The 21697-nt window shown below is 46.6% G+C and overlaps 1 protein-coding gene across 1 annotated transcript; it reads left to right on the top strand.

Moving 5' to 3' along the window:
• Positions 1 to 8613: 8613 nt before the first annotated feature.
• On the top strand, positions 8614 to 9099 carry TMEM238L (transmembrane protein 238 like). Its single transcript, XM_044454084.1, has one exon. The coding sequence runs from the start codon at positions 8614 to 8616 to the stop codon at positions 9097 to 9099; it is 486 nt and encodes a 161-aa protein (XP_044310019.1).
• Positions 9100 to 21697: the final 12598 nt, after the last annotated feature.

Here is a 21697-nt window from a genome sequence, read left to right as displayed (position 1 = left end):
CACAACACAGAGTCAATGCTTGCACAAAATGGGCCCAGCTCATCACTGGGTCTGCAGACTGGAACTGTGTACAGGAAGGAGGAACCCTAAATGTTATCGTTGTGAAGCTGCATCACAGGCAAGGATAGTGGGGGTTGTTTATGTATCGAGTGGTTATATTCATATCCCACCTTTTTTTCCTTTCAAGTAACTCAAAACAGCTTACATAATTCTCCTCTGCTTTCAATCTTATCCTTGCAACAACAGCCCTGTGAGGTCGGCTGGGCTGAGAGTGTACAACTGACCCAGAGTCATCCCAAGCAAGCTCCATGGCTGATCAGGGACTAGAAACCAGATCACCTGAGTCCCAGTCTGTGCTCTTAACCAGTACATCCCAGTGCTTGGTGGCAGAGCACCAGCTTTGTCTGCAGACACGCCTAAATTCAATCCCTGGCCCCTCTAGGTAGGCAACAATATGGGGCAAGTTGCACCCATGTCTGGCTCTGAGGCCGCTCCCTGCACTCCTGTGGGATGTGGAAGGTCACAGCAAGTAAAACATGAAAAGAAGAAAAAGAAGTACCAAATGGCCTGGGTGGCTGATCAGTTCGTCTGAAGCTAGAAACGATCGGCACTCGTGCAAAGACATAACGTGCTGCTCACAATACAGCTGCATGCGCTCTCTGGGGGAAGAGTCATGTGTGTCCGGAGCTGAGAATACGCTCCATCTCCATAACAGAGGCACAAGCTAAAGCAGCACATTTGGGCTCGGTGCAGAAAGAAGGGCAACAAGGATCACCTTTTACTGAGATGAGATTTAGTCGGTCAGTCAGTCAGTCAGTCAGTTTCTCTACTGCTCCACAGCTGAAGCTCTCTGGGTGGTTTGCACGAGGTTGCAAAGAGCTGGGGATTATCTACAGCCATCAGAAAGAAGTGGAGTGTGTGGCTTCTTGTTCCCACCAGATGAAAACACGCCATTGAGGCCGACTGCACACCCGAGAGAAGCCAGTTGCTCCAGAGCCAAAATTGCAGCGAAGGAGCTTCAGCAAGTTCTGCTTTCAGAGCCATATTTAGGGTACAGTCCTAAGCATGACTGCTCATAATAAAAGCCCATGTAGTTCTGTCTGTCCTCCCCGCCCCTACGTGCGGCTGGGACAAGCACAAGCCCTCCAGGGCCGGAGGTCCGCTCTGCAATGTAGGCAGGAGGAAGGACAGCAGTTTGTACCAAGTGTCACAGGATCTTCTAACACCAGTAATGGCTTTTGTCTCCTTTTTGGACAGTGTTTCTATAACTGTGCATTGTTTTTCTTATGCTGCTTGAGTGCTGAGCCATGCTGGCACAGTCACTCCTCAAAAGAGCACCGGGGGCAGAGGTTAATGGGAGGATGCGGTGCACTCTTTGCCGCTCCCTTGGAAAGCATGATGGGACTTGGCAGTCTGAGAGCAAGATTTCCATGCAGCAGGAGGGCAGCAGCTGAAATCCAAGCACACTAAGTGTTTCCTGACACTTACCACTCCGGCATGGCTGCCATTCTCCCGGGAATCAATGCTTTTGAGCTGCTGCATTGCTTCTGCCTGCCGCTAAAAGCCGAGCTAAGTAGAGCCCTTGCTCTCACCCCTTCTGCAGCCCGCAGAAACGGCCCGGCCCACAAACAGCGCTATAGGGAGACAGCAAACTGGATCACCAGCACCACCTGATCCCCTTCAGCAGGCAGACAACTCCAGGCATTGGGAATCTACTGAGCCAGGCCGTCACTGTCCAGGACATAAAGCGGACACAAGGAAGGAGGAATGGCAGCTGGAAAGGAGTGCAAATAACATGACACGCAGCACTGGTTTGATAGCATGAACTGTGTGGGGATGATGGGAGTTACGGTCCGGTGCATTTGGCAGGCACCCGCTTGGAGTGAGCCTCCCTAACCAGTGTCCAGTTGTGCAAGGTGTCAGGCAGAGATTTTCTTCCAACAGGGGTGGAGGTTGAGCCATCTGAGCTCTAAGAATGCCAGCTAAATCACATCCAGCACTAAAAACTCCAATACAGAGTCTCTTCTGGGAAATCCTTAGTTTATCAGTAATTGTTTGTCTTGAGGAACAGCTTCTTTCATTCTGCCAAGAACAAGAGCCCAGCCTGGGGCCTCCCCTGGCCTTTCCCACTATTTATTCTGTCAGATACAGAAGCAGCGCCACTTGACTGCAACCAAACAATGATGTGTTGATTGATTTTCTATGTAATCCTGCCCATCCCTCAAAGAACTTGAGGTGGTGAACCCTTTCTTCCTGCACCAATGCATGGCAACCCTGCAAGGTGTGCTAGAATGAGGAACACTGACTCAGCTAAGGTCACCTGGTGAGCTTTGGGGCCGGTTAGGGATTTGAAACTGATTCTTCCCCAGTCCTGGACTGTCCCCTAGCCCCCCGCTAGACTGCAACCCCTATCATCCCTAGCCAGCACGAAAGTTACAGTCCAATGCATCTGGAGGGCACTGGGTTAGGGAAAGCTGTTCTGTGTTTCAAGTGAGCTTGCCCTTCTACAGAGAAGGTTTCCATTTGGACTGCTAGGGTGGCATTTGTTATTGTACACTGACCCCTTGCCCAGTCCCACAAATTTTCCATCCCGCACGCACTGAAACATGAAACCCTCCTGTAGATGTCCTCACCTCTAAGCCTTATTTTACCTAGCACTCCTGCTAAAAATAATCTTGTTTTGTATCTGCAGTGCTGGTCACCCTTGAGAAGGTGACAAATAAATCCTTTGCTAACAAGCCTTGCACTCGTGGTGCCTGTATGGAAGAGACTGCTTGGGTCATCTTGCATGCTGGTCTGCACAAATAGCCCTCATGTCCTCTCAGCTCAAGAGAGTCAAACTTCTGTACTAGGGATGTACAGATGTTATCAAACCCATTCTACCTTTTGCACATTCCATCATCGGTTCGTTGATGCAGTCAGATTTTGTACAGATGCATTCATACACATTACACAAATTGCTAATTGTGCAAATTTGCACTATCCAAAATATGCCAATTCCCCCAACCTACACAAATCCCCCTAAAATGCATATTTTCATGCTTTAATCCATAAAGGAAATTCATATTTGGTAGTTATTTTTTAATTTTCCTAAATTTCCTTGACTAAATTAGTGTAATTTGTGTTTTCCAAGCCCGCAAGTCTATGGAATTGTGTAATTTGGGAAAAGTTTCTGAGAACTCTTCAGGTCAGATGGTTAGACATTCAAATTCAGTTAAGACCACTGCAGAGTCTTCTGACTTCCCTATGCACAGTGCAAGCACCCTTTCACACACAACCTTTACTCAGGCCAGGAGCAGCTACTCCCAGGTCACTGACCTGGTGACCCCCATACTGCCCTGTGATCGGGATTTACATTCTTCTCAGAAGGCCATTACACTGCATATCCTATTTCACAATGGTATAAAGCTTTGGCGTGTATCCTCCACTGCCCTGTCTCCTAAGATGCCTATGTTTAAAGCAGACAATTTAACCTTGCTCCCTCTGTGGAATAAAGTTGCAACTCTGTGGCACTTTGTAGGCTGATGCCGTCCCTGGCATCTCCAGGTTGTGCAGGTTCCAGAAACCCCTGGAGAGGTACTGCCAGTGGTACAGACCAGCCTTCCCACTGGTTTTTCTCCCAGATGTGTTGAACTGCAAGTGGCACAGGCAGCGTGATGAGAGCTGCAGTCCAGCTCACCTGGAGGGCAACAGGCTGGTGCAGGCAAGATGAGCGTATTATTCTGGCCCAGCATAAAGCTGCTGGTTAGCAACTGTGTGAACAGAACACTTGTATGGAGAAGCCTTCGGTCCGAGTCACCAAGGCTCTTCTAATATTCTCAAGGACTAATTCTGACTCAGCATAAAGCAGCTGCCTGTGTCTGTTTATTTGTTTTCCACCTTTCTCCCACTGTGGAACTCAAGATGGCTACATGCGGTTCCCAGGTGGTCTCCCCTCCAAGCTCAGGACAGCCCCAGACCTGCTGAGCTTTAACATGGTGGAAGCCTTATTTGCCTTCAGATCATGTTGCTCTCCCTCCTGTCTCTCCAGAACTCAGGTAGGTGATGCATGCCCCTCTCATGGCAGGCGCAGCCACAGCCTGCCAGGCTACAAGGATAACGAGCCCTCTTTCCCGCTTCCCTTGCCATTGCAGCAGTAGGATTTAATTATTGTGCCACTTTTTGTACACCAAGAATTTGATCCAACAAAGCTGATCTGTGCATAGCTCCTCTTGCTAGATTGCAATCGGCACATCTGACAAGTGTATTGTACACACACGCTTGGCTGGATGCCTGCAATATTAGGTGAGGCGTTCCCAACATCAGAGGAGTTCAGAGGTTGTACAATCAGTGGCTGATGATGCATGTTTGGGTGCATATTAAATGCGCAAGGCAAACTACAATCTTGCACATCTGACCAGGAGTAAGCAGCAGTTAACAGAGACACTTAGTTTCCAAGTAAATATTTTGTTCCGAGCCTTTACTGTGCACATTTGTTAGGTACCTGTAAAGCAAGTTCCTCAGGCATAATGAAAACCAATGAAAAACAAAACAATTGTACCATTTTTTAAAATCCAGCAATAACTTTTGAAACTCTAATACAGCATAAAAGTCCCACCACACAAAGAGAACCACGATCAAACCCAAACCACAGGACCTAAAAGTAACCAGTGGGTACTGTAAGCCAACAATCAGTATGAAAAAGGGACTAAATGAAAGAGATTTCAGGAGTCCTGGGAGAACAAGCAAAATCTTGGTCTGCACAGGAACAGCATAGAGGGTTTCCATGCCTAACACGAAGGTATCCACTGGAATTCCCAACAGTTTCATAGCATGGATTGAACAGGAAAGTGTCATCCCACCTACCTTGTGAGGCAGGTAAAAAAGTTTGCATCCCCAGCCCTCTCTCAGAAGGATCCCTGCACAGTTACACAAAGCACCTACCTGCATGCAACTATCTCCAGACTGTTGGGTCTCGGGACCAGAGGGACAGCCCTTCAGCTTTTCATGCTGAAAGTTAAGTCAATCAGTTGCAGAGCTTTCCCTGCCATGCAAAATGGTTGCAAGTTTGCAAGTTGCTGGGCTCTGCAAGTGCTTACCAAAGCAAGAGAGTGAATAGCTATGACTGCCTACATGCCCTTATGCCAAATTACTTTACAATAGGCAGGCTGCCGAAGGTGCATCCACTCAGCCTGGCACCTTCACCCCACAATCCTACAGTGGCCAAGATTATACATCGTTTATGCATGGGGAATGCCTGCAAGAAATCACAGGAAGAGAACGGAAGTGGAACACGAAGAGCCCACATTTTAATGGCACTCTCACCCGTGGGTTATTTTCTCATCTCAATGGTAACTTTTTACTGTTTCAAATACATAGGCTGTGCTCTCTCCTTGGTGGGGCGGTTGTCATGTCCTGATGCCAACAAGGGGGGCACTGAGAAGTAGAGAAGCTGGAGAAATTGCACCCAGTATCTTTAGCTTTGATTAGCCTTGCAATCAAAAGATTCAATGTTTGTCTATTTAAACCTCCAGGACAATAGCTAGGTGCATTTGAGTCAGTTGCCTGTGGTGTACATGGACTCTGTCCATCCCACCCTTTCTGGCTGTCATTAGTTAAAGGGACCCAGGGATGGTCTCAGATATGAAATCCAGAGCTATCCTGGAAACGACCCTTTCTGCCACTCTCAAACAAAGCTCTTGCCCTGCATGCAGCCTTGCCTTTTAGCAATGCAGGGATGCACCTAAGCAAGGAAACTTTCTGTGTCGGAGTCTCAAATTGCAATCGTTGCTTAAGTGTAACAAAAGGTTTTAGTAATTTCCTCTCTCCATTTACTTCAAAGTCAGTTGAATCGGTCCTGGAAAAGCTCGTTCTTCATGTTTTCCCATTTAAGGATGGGTAGAGATTACTGCCCGATGCCCTCCAGGCTGAACGCAGGACACAAAGGTGAAAGAGCTGGGAGGGAAAGAGCGAGGTGCTATCTGACAGACCAGTCACACCGGCCAAGGACACACATTACACTTGGGGGAAATACCTGCCACCACAAGGTTGCAGGGTAAGGGATGGAACCACAAGTTCCTATTTCAGCTGAAAACAAGACAGAAACTTGTCATTTCTCTTCCTGGCTAAACCCCAACTGGCTCAGAAAATCCAACAGTAAAGGCAGCCACTGTGAGCAACCAGTGCCCAGAGCAAGCTTAACTGATTTTGTGCCTCTAAGGGGTCAGAGGTTCATTTTGTCACCAACATTTCTCTCCTTATCTGTTTGTAGGCAAGCCTCTTCTGTCTGGAATTTGGTCTAGGGATGTTGCCTGAACAGGCTTTCTCTTGTGTTTTCCAGTGGCACCTGGCTAGAGCAAGTCTTAAAGAATCCAGTAGAAACAAACATTGCTCAAGATATTTCTATTTCCTGGAAAAGGCGAGGAAGTCCATGAAGTTGAGAGGCAGAGGGTAACACTTCATCAAACATGCTGACAGGCAATCTATTCTTTAAAAAGGTACAGAGCTATTTAATGTCAAGCCAGTCAATACAAAGAAAATGTGGACTGGTTTATAATACATTTTATTTTTAAAGAAAGTGCTTCCTTTACCACTCTACAGAAAAACAGGAAATTAATTTATTTCTTACACTTTTAAGCTGCCCAATAATCTAAATTCTCTGGGCAATGACAAATACATTAGAAACATGAGATAAAAACAATAATTACACTTTTTTCTCACAATCAAATGCAGCTAGTTCTGTATTAGCAAAAAAACCACAATGCCTTGGAACTCTCATGGCTAATCTAGGCATGTCATTAATTGTCCAATTACAATCAACATCCCCTGTTTAACAAATTCAAACATCAACCATCAAGCTGCATACTATGTGACTTTGGTCACTCATTCTTGGGCTAACCTACCTTGCAGGGCTGTTCTGAGGATAAAATGGAGGAAAGAGAGAATATAAATGAATGCACATTCAAGGGAGGACAATTTTCAAGGGGAACATCGTGAGAAGGCAAGAGGCTAACCCCTCTCTCTAAACTCTGCAGTCCCAATCCTGATCCCTCACACTCACCTTCATGGATGGTACTTAGATTCATAAACTTATGCTTTGCCCTTACATATCCCTGGCCCTTAAGTGGTCCAGCTTAAACAAAAGCCCCAAAATGACTAAATAAACAGTATCAGAGATCAACACAGATGAATTACCTGTCAATACCCTTTAATTTAACATGAGGAAAGGGGAAGCTGATTTCAGGTGGCAAATGTTAGCACTGAACCGGAAGAGTCTGTCATTATTCATTAGCATGCGCACAAGAGCCATACAAGGAAGGGGTGCGCTTGCACCTGTGGCACAGGTCAGTGGGCAAATGAGGCCTGAAGCCAGTTCTTGGCTGATCTTCCTGAGGGTGTGTGTTTGAAATGATACTGCAAGGATTCATGGCAACTTTACACCTATTAACCAACAAGTTAAGTTCAGAGTCAGGGTGATAAAGAAAGACAAACGTGTGGGTTGCTTTTTTTGCTGATTCCTTATTTCCCCTCACCCCCACCCTCCACTTTTAATAAATGACAATGGGAAAGAAATTGAAGGGTCTCCTCAGGGACAGCCACTGTACTGGGCCCAGGGCCTAGATCAGAAAGATGCCTCCTTTTACAAAAACAATCACTTGGACGAATCACTACCCTTCAACCTAACTCACCTCATTAGCTCCTTTCTCGTGAGGATAAAATGGGCACATTCCAGGGACACCTGACCTCCTTGGGAAGGCAAAAGACAAGTGCAGCTGTGCTGGGTATGACCAGTATACCCCAGTATCCTGCTTCCAATAGATGGTCATGCAGAAGCCTTTGACAAGCAGAGCATGAAAGGTGTAGTTGCTGTTCCCCACCCCAAGAATTCTAGCACCCCATCAGCAAAGGACCTGAGACCCTGGGGTGAGCTTAAGTCAATGCACAAGCAGGGAGGGGAATGCTGGGAGCTCCATCAAGCAGTTGTTCCCAGGAAAAGGTCTTACCCTCCATCTAAGCCTCTTTCCAAAAGCAAAGTTTCGTGCTGCTTTAAATATGCAGCATGCAGCTGATCCATCTTTTCCTTTTTTGCCTCTATGTAAGCACATACAGACCCAATCTAGACTGCAATCTCCACACGTGGCTAGGGGAAAGAGAACTGTGCCCACCCAGTCAGTCACTTTCGCCTTCCGAGTGTCCCTTTCCCTCCGGGTACCGATGGAGATACGGAGTTTGCCCCTACGTAGTGGCGGTAGGAGTTGAGGGGTGGAGAGGAGCAGCTGGATGCGAAGTTCAACACCAACCATTACACACCCAAGTGACCCGGATCCATATCTGCGGGGGACGATGGGGCTGGCAGCCCCTGAACGGAGGGCGGGGGTACACCCGTGCTTGCCCGGGACTCTGGAGCGGCGGGCCCGCGGCGCCTTCCCTCGCCCGCCCCGCGGCAGGAGACCCGGTCGCCCGCGCGCACTCGCTGTGCGGCCAGCGGGGACGTGGCCCGGTCTGCACTTGAGCTTCGTCCGCGGCTCCGGGCTGGCAGAGGGGGTGTGGCCCGTCCGCACCTGACCGGGCGTGGTTGGGGACTTTGGCTGCCGCCGCTTCCCCGCCCGCAGATGCTCCGCCGCCAGTCCGGGCATGGCCCAGCGCTGCTACGGGCGCTGCGCGGCCTTCCTGCTGGCCGCGCTGGTGCTGGACGCTGCCGGGCTGGCCTTAGTGCTGGCGGGCGCCGTGGGGAAGCCGGAGCTGAGAGGGCAATCCTTCGAGGATTTCCTGGTGCTCACCGGCGGGCTGCTGCTCTTCCTGTCGTTGCTCTGCTGGCTCTTCTGGTACTCGGGGAACCTGCGCGGGGTGCCGGCCGAAGAGCTTCCGCCCGGGGCGCGACCGCGGCCGAGCGAACCAAGCAGCCGGGCAAGCCTCCTGCTCCTGGCCGTCAAGCTCTCGGAGCGCCTGTCCCAGCGCCGCCGGCCAGCGCCTGCGCCTTCCTTGCCGCCGGATTGCGGCCCTCCAGCGAAGGGCCGTAGAACTGCAGCCTCGCTCCGAGCCATGGGGCCCGTGGAGCTCGGCCGCCTGCGCCCCACTGTTCATCCGGAGCAGGGGAAGATGGGAGAGCGACTGGTGTAACGACCGGTGCGGCGCTAGCTTCTCCATGTCGGAAGGAGACCAGGTAACCAGCCTGCTCTTGCCCTTCCTCCAGCCTCTCCTTCCTCCAGCATGAGCCGGGGGGCGGGGTGCTAAAGCCTTGTTCGTGCACCAAAGTTCGCGCGCACTGGGCACCTGCTCGAAACACGCTTCGACGAGAGGTGGTCCTCTGAACACGTGCCGAGAGCCTTTTGCTCTCATGGTGCCCTCCGAAGGCTTTGGACTTCAGCATCCATCAGTCCCAGCCAGTATGGCCAATGGTCAGGAATGAAGTCTCAGAACATCTGGGAGCCCTGGGTTGAGGAAAGGAAGCAGACAGCAACGATCTTTCTTCAGATGCCAATCTCATCCTTGTAAATCGTTATCAAGTAGTACAGCTTGATGCAGTATGTGGGAGCAGCTGGAGCTGGGGAGCCTTGCTTGGTGAACTGTCAGGCATGGTGCCAAATACCCGGACACTGCCCCTGGCTCTACCTGCTCATGGCGAAGTCTAATCATGCAACAAAGAGGCCCGAGGTACCTTAAAGATGATAACATTTATTTTGGCAGAGGCTTTTTGGACACTTTATAAGATACAAGAGGTCTGAATCCTAAACTGATAGATTTGTGCAAAGTGCTGGTGGCAGGGGAAATGTGGACTCTCTTGCCAAAGAGAGTTGAAATGCAAGCAATACAGAATATACTACTGACAACAACTTTGTCTTAACACTCATTCCAACATTTGGTCAACCTACCTCAACTTATATTAGTGATGTTGAACAGGAGCTTTGTGTGTGTGTGTGTGTGTGTGTGTGTGTGCGCGCGCGCGCGCGCGCCCATAAAACTTATGCCACAATAAATTGTTCATCTTTAGGGTGTCACATGGCTGTTGTTTTTGCTGCAACAGACTAACACAGCTAGGAATGCCTTCTAGGAATTGTCAACATAATGAAGTCCTTACTAATTGAACTTTGCAGGGTTTAAACTGAGTTTGAATCCTGAAAAAAAATGACAAATGCCCCTGAGAATGTACAAAGTGCTGTTCTTTCCCTATCTGCAGCTTGCCTTTGCATGTTCTGAAGATTATTAGGGGAAGGTGGATTATTCTATCAGGGCAGACAAGTCAATCCCCACAAGCCAGGGGGCATGTCAGCATTCAGAAAAAGTCTTACTGATGCTCATATTCTACGTCCATCCTTTAAATCAGGGGTGAAGAACCTATAGCCTTCCAGATGTGTTGGACCCCAACTCTTGTCAGCTCCAAACAGCATGACGGGTGGTCAGAGAGGATGGCAATTGCAGTCCAGCAACGTCTGGAAGGCCAGAGATCCTCCCTCTCTTTTTCTTTGTTTAAGCTAAGGAAAACTTGCGTTTATTACTTGCTTAGTGCAAGCTGTTCTTTCTGTCTTCTTTTAGGTATCCAATCAGCCAGTGTCTCTTATCCCAACCGGATGCTTGAACTTCTTGTGGGGTAGGTAGGATCTCAGCTGCTTTGTACTTCATACTGCCACATTTATCTGTTCATTGCGTTTCTGTCCTGCTTCTCCTCTAAGGAACTCAAGGCAGCATATATGCTCCCTGTTCTTCACAATATTATCCTCACAACACCCCTGAGAGGTGGGTTGGGCTGAGAACTTTCATGGCTGAATGGGGATTTGAATTTGCATTTCCCAACACTGTAAGCACAGCTACAACACTGCTTTTTCAATGGATGCCGTCGCCCTTCTCTGTGTATTTATCCCATGCACATTCTTTGAACACACAACCACTTAGAGGTTTTATTACATTTGTCCATAGATAAGTATCACAAATAAATAACCCCTGCTGCAGGCAAGGGATTGGAGTACACACAGAAGCAAATGTTCTGCATTAATGTAAATGTCATAGTAGGATGTGCTTCCAGGATTACAAGCGAGCGAGCTCTGCCTGCTGCCTGGGCTTCCTCACAGTATCTCACTTGCCCCCAAGAGCGACGGGCACTGCTCCCAAAGGAGACGCAGCTTCCACTTGGGCTAAGTGCCTTCACCTCCGAAGCTGCAGGGGAAGATTCCATTACCTCTGGGAAGGAAGCCGCGGGTTGTAAATGAGTTGTTTCCCTAGGCAGCAGTTTCTTCCTGAGGAATAATTTGCTCTTGCTTTGCCTGTTCCCCAGCTGGGTGTTGATTGGCATGATTGATGTTGCACTTAGGTTAATGAGATGCTCCCTTTGAGCAACTGTCATGATAATGACCCCCTGCTCTTCTGAAGGCATTTCTACAGACTCAGGGTGGATGTTTGTGGTGCTTCAGATGCAGAAAGCTTTTAACTTATTCTGGGGTATTTGAAACAGCAGAATGCAGAACATTTCTTATCTTTTTTGTGGCAAAATGGAGCTTTCCAGCCTAATCATTGGTTATAGATAATTCCACATGCATTATTGCCTGGAAAGCACTGTACATAGCATTGTGAAATAACAAAATTTAGAACATAGGCTCTGAAGGAAATGCTGAAATTTAAATAGGCTTAACTTTGTTAGAAGAAAACCCAGTGTTATGATCCCTGTGTTATGATCAATAAAGTCATAATCTTTGGTGGGTCCCTGGTGCTGTACCTTCTACTTGGATCTTTCTTCCTTTTTCTTTAAGTGTTTGTTCTAAGGTGTTAACAAACTGATTAAATAAAACAAAAAGTATACGGTTGAATGAATCACACTAATCACTTTAGGTATATCAATAGCCTCCTGGTGTTAGGAACCTCCTTAAAGATAAAACAGAATGTTTCACAAGAGATTCTGCTCGGTTATGCTTGTTTTCTTCCATCCCTGGGTGGAATTTTGATCTTTCCTCTTCATCTCCCCTTCATCCCCCTGCCTCACATTCCGGATCCAAGTACATTAAAGTCTTTCTGCAGCCTGAAGTACCAGTTCTGCTTCTCACAAACTTCAAACTGCAAACACTCTTTCCATCTGATGTTGATTTCAATACAAGTCTTTTTTTTAATCCAGTTTTTAAAAAGGATGCAAAGTAGGATTATGTTTTGTTTTAGCAAAAATGACAAAATAAAAACATGCTTGATTGAACTTGCACTGCCACTTACATGCTATCAGCACTCTATAAATGCACTGCACAAAATAATGTTCCAGTACACACACAAGGTACACACACATGTTTCCAAGTGTGCATGTAATGACAGGTCATGACACAATGATTTTGGGGGAGGAATTTCAATACTGATATGGAGCAGGTTGGTTTGGATGATCGTGAATACTTTTCATATTCCTGCTTTGGTGATGCTGATCTGGTGATAGGCCTTCTGCTTAAATTGATTCTGGATATGCCGTCCCATGGGTGCTCCATGCTGCAATCAGCCATTATTTCACGACTCTGCTACATGCTGCAGTCGCGTAATAGAATAAAAGCACTTAGGCAGTGTACTGTTGGAACTGCTGTCCCTTACGTAGCATGTCATGTTCTCCGAACAACTTCCCCCACTCCATCCTTCTGAGATGCACAGACCTTTATGCCTCCATGCCCAGTTCCCCAGGCTGTAACAAAAGAATGCCTTCATCCAAGCTAGACACGATGGCAACAGACCATGTGTAAGAGTCAGGTTGGTGCCATATCCACATAAAATGCGCCAGAGACGATGGAAAGTACATCATGGTTGGGAGGAGGGAATGTGAAACCCGTCCTTGCCTTTGATTTCATGACGCAACTTCTTTGCCCAGCCTTTTTTCCTCCCAGGGGGTTCAAAAAACCCACTGGCAAAACATGGTGCACTGAGATTTTGGCAGGAGGCACAAGCAAGGGAAGGGTTCTCTTCCCTTGCCTACCTTTGCTTCTCTTGAAGTCTTCCTCTTGTCTTCAAGTAAGCTTGGCAGAACTCAAGTTGGGTCATGCTACTGTAAGATCCAGTTTTCCACTCAAGGGGACCATATCACATTGTTTGATCATTTTATTTGTTTTGGCATTGTGGAGTTGAACGTACACCCTCTTTGCTTTGGACATCAACTCTGATCAGCCCCAGCTAGTGTGGCACATGGTTTGAAATCATGGGGGTTGTACTCGAAAATAGAGGAGGTGCCAGGTTGGGGAAGAAACCAGATATGAATGGGAACTAGCTGGCAACAATCCTTCTTCAGCATTACCTGGATTCAGGTAATGAATCTGAAGCCTCTGAGGAAAACTACGTCTTTGAAAATTATTTTAGTGGCAGGAGGGGTTCCTTTATCATAGGCACAGCAATACAACTTAAATTCAGAGATCTTCTACACACTCTGAATTCTGTTACTAACAGCCACCCATGCTTAAAAAAACCACTGACACAATTTTGCTGTTTATCAAAAAGATATCAGAAGTTGTTTTCAGTTCTGGGGTAGAGTGCCATTTACACAAGACCAATGAGGTAACTCCCTTTCACTGAAGGGAAGGTACGTAGACACTGATAAACTTTTTGCCCAGTTGGTTGTCCAGAACTGAACTGTATAGCCTTTAAAAATAAGACATACAGAGCAGGGGGAGGCAGAGAGAAACCAGGGTGTGTCTGGTTGTTTTTTACCTGTCTGAGGCAAACAGCAGCCACTGCAGGTGCTGTAAATATTTGGGCTTAACTAACTAGAATCTGTTGTTCATGTGCTTTCTAGTAAGGGTGGGACAGAATTCTCCCGTTCGTACCAACAGGGCTCTGTCTTGGGATTAGGCAGCCTAAGCGACACCCCAGTGTACGCTACTCAAGCCAGGTGGCAAAGCAAGAAGAAGTCAAGCCCTGGGGTCCTCTGACCTCGTTTGTGGGAGCAGAAGACGTGGCTTTGAATGGGGCGAGTTGCCTGGCCTTGTTTTTCATGCTGGGTGGACGGCCAACATGACTAGCGACGCTCACCTACCTTGGCCCTGGTCCTGAGCAGTGCTCAGCTTCCTGATGCGTCTTTATAGGCTCTGCTGTCGACAGGTAACTCTTCCTTCTTCCCCACAGGTCAACAGCGGACGGCCATCCACACGGTGCTGCACAGTGAACCATGTTGCGGTTGGCTGGTGGAGCTCCTTTCCGTGCCCGAACTGCTGAACGGGCCCCGTTTTGTGACTGTGGGGGTTCTGCTTTTGCCAAAGGCTGTCTTGCCAAAATACTGCACTGACGCCTTTTCGGACACCAGCCACGCAATGTCTGAATGCCTTTCTTTGGAAGCTGAATTTTTTATGAAATAATGCCACAGGGATGACTCGGCCTTATACTGGCTTGCCCTTTAGCTGCTCTTCTGTACAAAGCTTTTGGTACGGCTGGTTTATGCAACTGTGTACTTGTTTACAAGAAAAGTGAAGGATGTAAATATTTTTAATAATAAAATAACGTTATTTAATATAAAATGTTTTCTGACTGCTTGTGGGTCCATTGGAGTGGGGGGATGGGCTAGGCTGGAGCAGTGTTTTATTTTTCAAATCTTACACTGCTGAACCTAGACTGTTCTCCAGCAACACCGTAGATTTTGCCAGTCAGGCTTGCTGCTTCCTCCTCTCTGTTTTTCTCATGGACATTATGTGAATTAATGGTTTGAGTAAATATGAGAGCTGGAATGCTGGCTTGAATTATTTGACTTGCTGTTTTCCAGCACTGGGACCCAGATCTGTCTTTCCTGAGGGAAACAGATGTGAGAGAAGGTCTCCATTTGTGGGACTTCTCCTCCCCACACAAACACATCACAGTCTTCCCCACTCCAGGGGTCTCTTGACTCTCTGCAGCATGTATGGGGAACTGCCATACAAGAGAGCCACACTTCCACAGTTGCTCACGCTTAAATCTGGATCCAATCCCAATATTTTAGCTTACGTGATTAATAACAGTATGTGGAGCACAGTGCAGGAGGGCTAAAGGCACCTCCTAGTCTCATAGGCAGAAGCAACATTTATTCTGGACACCTGTATGGCCAAATCATCCATTACATGACTGAATCACTGAAGACTTTAAAAAATTGAAATCCATCAATTGGGGCTGGGGGACAACAAAGTAGTTTACTACAGCAGGCAAAAGGGTCCCTTTACTCCCAAGCTCATTTTCTTGTCAAATGTATCTCCCCTGCCCCCAGATCCTCTTGCCACCCATAAAAAATACTGTTGTTTAACAATAGCAGCTTTTCCCTGACCCTCCAATAGGCTGTTGAAACAGAAAAAACCAAATTGCTTTGGGGCAAACCAGGAACATTTCTGTGTGGGGAAATACTGTAAGCTCAGTTCCAGTGCGGAAAATTTCTAGACTGAGATGCACTCAGTGGTGCCCTGTACCTTTGCCTTCTAAGTTTGCATCTGCACTGCTTTCTGAGTCAAGTGGTTGCAGTTGGTGGATCTGGGAAAAATCAGAGTTAATCATCCATGCGTGTTAAATTAAAAGAACAGTTTTTACCAACCAATGAGGCTGTCCATGTGTCACATTCAGATACGTAGATGTCATCAGAGCTGCACATCACATTTGCAAAACTATTTGGAGTATACAAACAAAGATTGCAAATCAGGTTTTCTTCCTTTTGAATCATTTGAAGCTGACATGACATTACTACGCAAGAAAGAAATGTCACAATGTCATGGCAGGAATATTTTTAAGGAGGACGTACAACAGACAAGGCCCTTCCTCTCAGAGGAGTTATTTTGGTGTTAAAAAAAAATGAACATGAGAGCTTTTCCCTTCCAAGTAACATTATCTCACAGCTTTAGAGCTGCTGCTTACTCATCTAGCAGACAATTATCATCATCATCATATAATCATCACCATTTCTATACTGTCTATAGCAAAAGCTTTCTGGGAGGTTCACAACATTAAATCACCCACCCATATTGCGACCAGGCCTGATTCTGCTTAGCTTGGATTCTGCTTAGGCCGGATCAGGCATTTCAGGCTATATTAGATCTTGGTGCCCAATGCCAGTGGAGAGCTACACTGACAGAATTTCTTCCTACCCTAAAATAATTTCACAAGGGGAAGCAGCCTGGGGCTGTGTGCCTAACATATAATGAAAGGGTTGAGTAAACAGGTATTTGCTAGCTCATACTTCATTGAGACACATGTGACTTATATTCCTAATGTACCAAAGTAATGTGCAAGCAGAGAAGAGACTAAAAGCTTTTGGTTTCGAAAAAGCTGATTTCACTTTGTCATGTTGTTGTTATGTGCCATCAAGTTGTCTCTGACTTAGGATGACCCTATGCAGTGCTTTTTTTGTCATAGAACGCACCACAACCGAGTTCCGGCACCTTATTTCGACAGATTTTCCAAGTTTTAAAAGTGACTTTTGAAAATTTGATGTTTGGTCCATGTGGATTTGAATCACCCTGTCGAGCAAAGCAGGTCGGCAGCAAAATAATTAAAACAGTGCATGCGGGCTGCTTGTGTGTCAAATCTGGTGCATGCGTACTTTGTTTGCGCTGGTTGTGATGGTGCTGCTCGGCTTGTGATTAGTTGTGTGGTCATGCGCTGAGTGCTTACTGCAGGAGGTGACTGTTATGTTTCGTTGCACAACTGACGTGTGTGGGTGTGTGTACAGCGATTGACTACGTGTGAAACGTAAATGATTTCATGAGTTTCGGCACCTTTTCTCTTACAAAAAAAACACTGACCCTATGAAAGAAAACACCGTGGCTTCCTTTGTGGAGTCAAAACATCTCATATTTGGTCTTCCTTTTCTTTTGCCTTTGCCTTTCCCAAGCATGCTTGCCTTCTCCACGGATGTTTGCCTTCCTAGGATGTGCCTGAACTATGAAAGCTTCAGTGTTGCCATTTTTGCTTCCAGGGGAGGCTCTGGCTTGATTCGATCTAGGGTCCACTTGTTGCTCTTTCTGTCAGTCCAAGGTATTCGCAAAGCTCTCCTCCAGCACCATGGTTTGAACAAGGCCATGTTCCCTCAGCTTTCTTCATCAGGGCCTTACTCGGGCCCAAAAGAGAGATTGCTTTAAATGTGTTTAGCAGCTCTGTCTTTTTTTCATGTTGACCCTAGGCACAGGGGAGCCAATTCAGATTGCAGCCTAGCCTAGAGCTCTGGGAGACTTGTAAGAAGTGTCTGTGCCTGAAATGGAGAAAGAGCCGTCAGACACATTTTTATAGTAATGTCTGTTTCAGCCCTTATGTGTCTGTGTCCCTGTCACTGAAGGGGCCTTGCCCCGTGTGCCCCCCGCACACCCCTTTCCTGCCTTGGGTGAACAGATCAGAGCATGGTGTGGGCACATTTCTTGCCCTTCCCTTAGCAAGAGCCTATCTGGTCATTTGAATTGTCCTCAGCCTGTCCTGTTTCATAAGTATCTACGCCGTTCTTTCTATGTTATATTTACATCCTGCCAGGGGCATGTGGAGACTAGAAGCCACATCTTCCAAGTCCCCTACGAAGTGCACTCCGGCACTTCAGCCACTACACCACACTGCCTTTCTTTTTGTAGGGTTCTCGTTTTTTTCATGTTCCCATAGTCACAGTTTAAGGCTGGTAATCTGGAAATGGCGCATGGACCGAAGTGAACCCCGTGCTGATAAGGCCTGGTGAGGAATAGCATGAGCAGTGAGTCTTGGCTCGAATCTTACATATATCAGCCTTTAATGTGCTGGGCAGGTTTATGGCAGCTACTGCCTTTCAGCCTTGTTACTTAATTCAGAGATCTTCACAATGACCTACCTTGCAGGTTTGTTGTAAACCTTATAGAGATATTGCAAGGGATGTGCTTTGTGTGCTTAGAGGGTAAAGCACACTATAAATAAAGTGTGTGTGTGATCCCCAGTTACAACATGGTAGCATGTTCAGCCTATGATTATACAATATATATATATTGCATATTTCATGTCCTTATATTGAAACAGGGAAGCAGGGGGCAGATTTATTCATTTATTTAGATTTCTATCCCACCCCATTAGCCAGTAAGGCTCTCTGGATGGGTTACAAGATTATGAAATAGACAATATACACAATAAAATAAATAATATTAAATTAACAAATATTGTGAATCATTATTGTGGACCACTGCCCAAATTTCAAACCAGTTAGTGCCTATTAGTTGCTGGGACATGTTGCAAAGAATGGGAGATCAGGTGGACCTCGACTGCATCTCACAAGGTACTTTATATGTTCCAATCTTCAGAAGCTAAAGCAAGAAGGCATATTTCAAGAACAAGTCAGTTATTTCTTCATGGTTATTTCTTCATGGTCAGTACGCAAAGTTGTTTTATCAATGCCACTTGAATTGCTGCATCACTGGGATTCTAGGTGTTGCTGTTTTCCAATGTAGGCTGTACACATTTAGCTACAGTTTTTAGAATAGTACAGAATTGCATAATTTTGCTAAAACTGGGAGGAGGGATCCAGGATGGGGCCTTGTGGAATTTACAGAGGTTTATCTACCCAGCTGCTGCCCATAAATCAAGCATTGCTGCAGGGTAGCAGTTGATGGAAGATCATCAGAGGATTTTCTTGAAACAGGAAAATATTACTTTTAGATTAGTTTATGGGGCTGTTCCCTTAGCTTAGGAGCTAGCCATCCTCAAGTGCCATGAAATTCATAGCACATTGATAAATGTGTTATTTGCAGTGTTGTAGGCCACTGTGGCACAGCAGCTTTTAATCAAGGACTTTTCTTGTCCAACCAGCATGTTCAGTGAGTTTTACAGAGCAAGGGAAATGTGAGTAAAGGGAAAGAAAGTGCAATTTCCCCTTGTGGAATTGCACCATTCCTGTGGTTTGGACTTTTCTCTTAACCACCAATCAGTTGGTGGTAGTAACGTAAACTGACTTGACGTTAAGTCAGATGCCAGGAAAAGGCTACAGGTGCCAGGTTTTGATTCAAGGGAACCCCAGTGCCAAGGCAGCGGGAGGGCCAGATAGGGCTTTGCAATGCAGGAGAGATACTGTAAATTATAACCAAGGACAAGAGAATTTGCGGTCCCCAAGAAAGCAAGAGATTGGGGACAATAAGGGCAAATGGTCCTCACCTGGAATATGTCAGGCAATGTCACCTCAGGAGTCATCTGATGAATGAAGAGGGGATAAAAGAAGGGTGCAGAGAAGGCTCGGGGTTCCTCTTCAAGGAGAGGTTCCCTTTGCTGCTGGAGGCTCTGCCAAAGAACACTGTGCTAACCTTGTATCCTGGAAGGCGACCTCTGGTATTGTCCTCTGTGCTAGAGCTGGGTGACAAAAGCTTTGTTTTATGCCTGAGAAGGGCAACAGGGCCTGGAGTCTTTTCGGTGGGTGGAGAGGGACTTGAAACATTGTTCATTGTGTCTATCCTGCTCTCCAATCCCCCTTTCCCTTTCACTCCTTCCTTGTATGCAATTGTGCCTTGTGTGACTTAGTGGTTTCAGACCCTCCTCCCCTATTGTGTTAGCCTTTTACATAAAATCCTTCTTCCTAATGCTTGGGTTGCTGTGTTCTGAATCCAGTGCCTGGCCCAGAAGCGGGACCAGGGAGTCTCTGGGTAGAGCTTACAGCTCTAGTAGGCCTGGGCTGGCTTTTCTGCATTCAGGTGGACGTGCCTCTCTGGTGGCTTAGGTACTGGCAGGGAAAGCATTAATCTACAATTTGCTGGTTCATTTGGTCACATCCACATCTGCCTGCAGTCCAGCCCAAGACTGGAATGCAGCATCCGCGGGCTTTTCTGAGGTGGAATTGGGCCCTTGTGCTGAAAGAGTTTCTGCCCCCCTGGGGTACAGGAACATCCATGCTGAGACACTCTGTTGCTGCTTGCATATGCTAATGGCAATCTCAGTTTCCCCAGTGCCAGTCCACATGAGGACAAAAACTACTCACTCATAAAAGGGAGATACCAGCAGACTTGAAGGAATCAAAAGGTTTGCAGAAATAAAACAATCACCACCACGTTAGGAAAAAGCACCTGCAATGGCAGGAGAGGGGGTGCTCTGGGAAGCTGCCCAGCAAGGTCTGAGCCTTCAAACGGCACAAAATTCTATTGGTCAGGTAGTAGAAACCTGGTGGCGAAAGGAAACAGATCAGGATAGCTGGCAACCCAAAACAGGAAGCACTCTGCACTACAACATTTTGTTGCAGCTGCTGCTTGGGCATTCCAGTGTGTCAGACCTGCTAGATGCTTTCACACATGACCATTACTGCTGCAGGGCACGTGAGGGGAGCCCCTTGAGTCATTCAGAACTAGCTTCTTTTGAACCACAGACTAAAGAAATAAATAAGTGAATAAACATGATGTTTCCTGACAGGAAGAACACCGAAGGAACTCTGCAGAGAAGAACCAGTGCGGTGTGGTGGTTAGAACAACCATCCCCAGACTGACAGGCTTCAAGTGTGTTGCACTGCAACACCCATCATCCCTAGTCAGAATGGAAGGAAGGGCTAGGCTGAAATTCCCACTCAGTCATGAAGATCACCAAGTGAATGTTAGGCTAGTCCCTGTTTCTTTCCCTCAGAGTAAGCTACCCCGCAAGGTTGTTGTAAAGATAACATGGCAGTCAGGTGTGTTGTTCTGAGCTCCTTGGAGGAAGAACAGGATTAAAAATGTGATCAACAAACAGCCACTTCTCTGTCCTTTGAAGCCAATCTGGTGCCTCCCACTTTTTGATTATAAGAGCATTACAGCTCAGTCAGGACTTCCTGGCTAGCTTATTCTCTGCAAAACGAGACCATGTGGGGGAAACATGACTTTTCTGAGTGTATCAAGATCTACTTAAAGCAGCCTTTGGCTCAGCAACAGGGAAAGGAATCCTACATTTGTGGAAATCTGCACAAGAAGCCAAACCTGCGGATTCTGGTTTCTTACTGGTTCTTCCTACTGGGATTGTTGTAAGCCGCCCCGAGGCTTCGGCGAATGGGGCGGCATAAAAATGTTTTAATAAATAAATACATTGTACCATGATCACTCCCACCTCCACCCAACACCTCATGACTCAGGCCTGCACTCTGCGATAATTAAATGCAGAGACGGAAAGGGTATGTGTGTCCCATGGGGAAATTCCCAGAGCAGCTCTGCATTTCCCTAACATCCATGAAGCTGATAGGTGCCTTCCCCATGACCCTTTCCTCCTGTCTTATTACAGCCTGTCTTATCGCAAATCTGACAAGAGCAGAGCTGCCAATGTGCCAGACATGCTGGTGTGATTCTCACAGCATTCCAAAGGAACTGCGAGGATGCAGGAGTTTTAATACAATTCAGGGGCTTATGTGCCAACATCTTTACTACAGAGGCTTGAGCCTTCTTAGAGGTGCCATAAATTCTTATTCGAAGTAGGTGTTGACATTGGCTTTGTTTTGTGACATTGCATGGTTGAAGATCATACTTTTTATGTAGGAGTGCAAGATGTAATCCTAGTTTAGCCTAGAAGGCTATTGATGTGCATCCTTCAACGGGTTTAGTCCCTTAGTCTATAAGACAGGAATGAACACCTAAGCCACAAGGCTATGAAGAGGCAGAACGACCTCAAAGTGCATCTTCATGTTAAAACTACAATCCTTCTAACATCTTTCACATATTCATTTACACAGATATTTCAGGAAGGGAAAGAGAAGCTTGAGGCAGCAATCAGAGACTGTATTCAGAAATTATACTGTGTTTTTCAGTTTATATGATTCCATAAATACAGGGTGACTACTGGAAAGAAAAAACAAAAACACTATTATTTGTGGAGTTTAAGCTTAGTT

The sequence above is a fragment of the Varanus komodoensis genome, unplaced genomic scaffold (assembly GCF_004798865.1).
Source record: "Varanus komodoensis strain SLA01 unplaced genomic scaffold, ASM479886v1 scaffold7_1, whole genome shotgun sequence".
NCBI lineage: Eukaryota > Metazoa > Chordata > Lepidosauria > Squamata > Varanidae > Varanus > Varanus komodoensis.
Note: the sequence above shows the minus strand (reverse complement) of the source record. Positions and strands in the feature narration are given on the sequence as shown.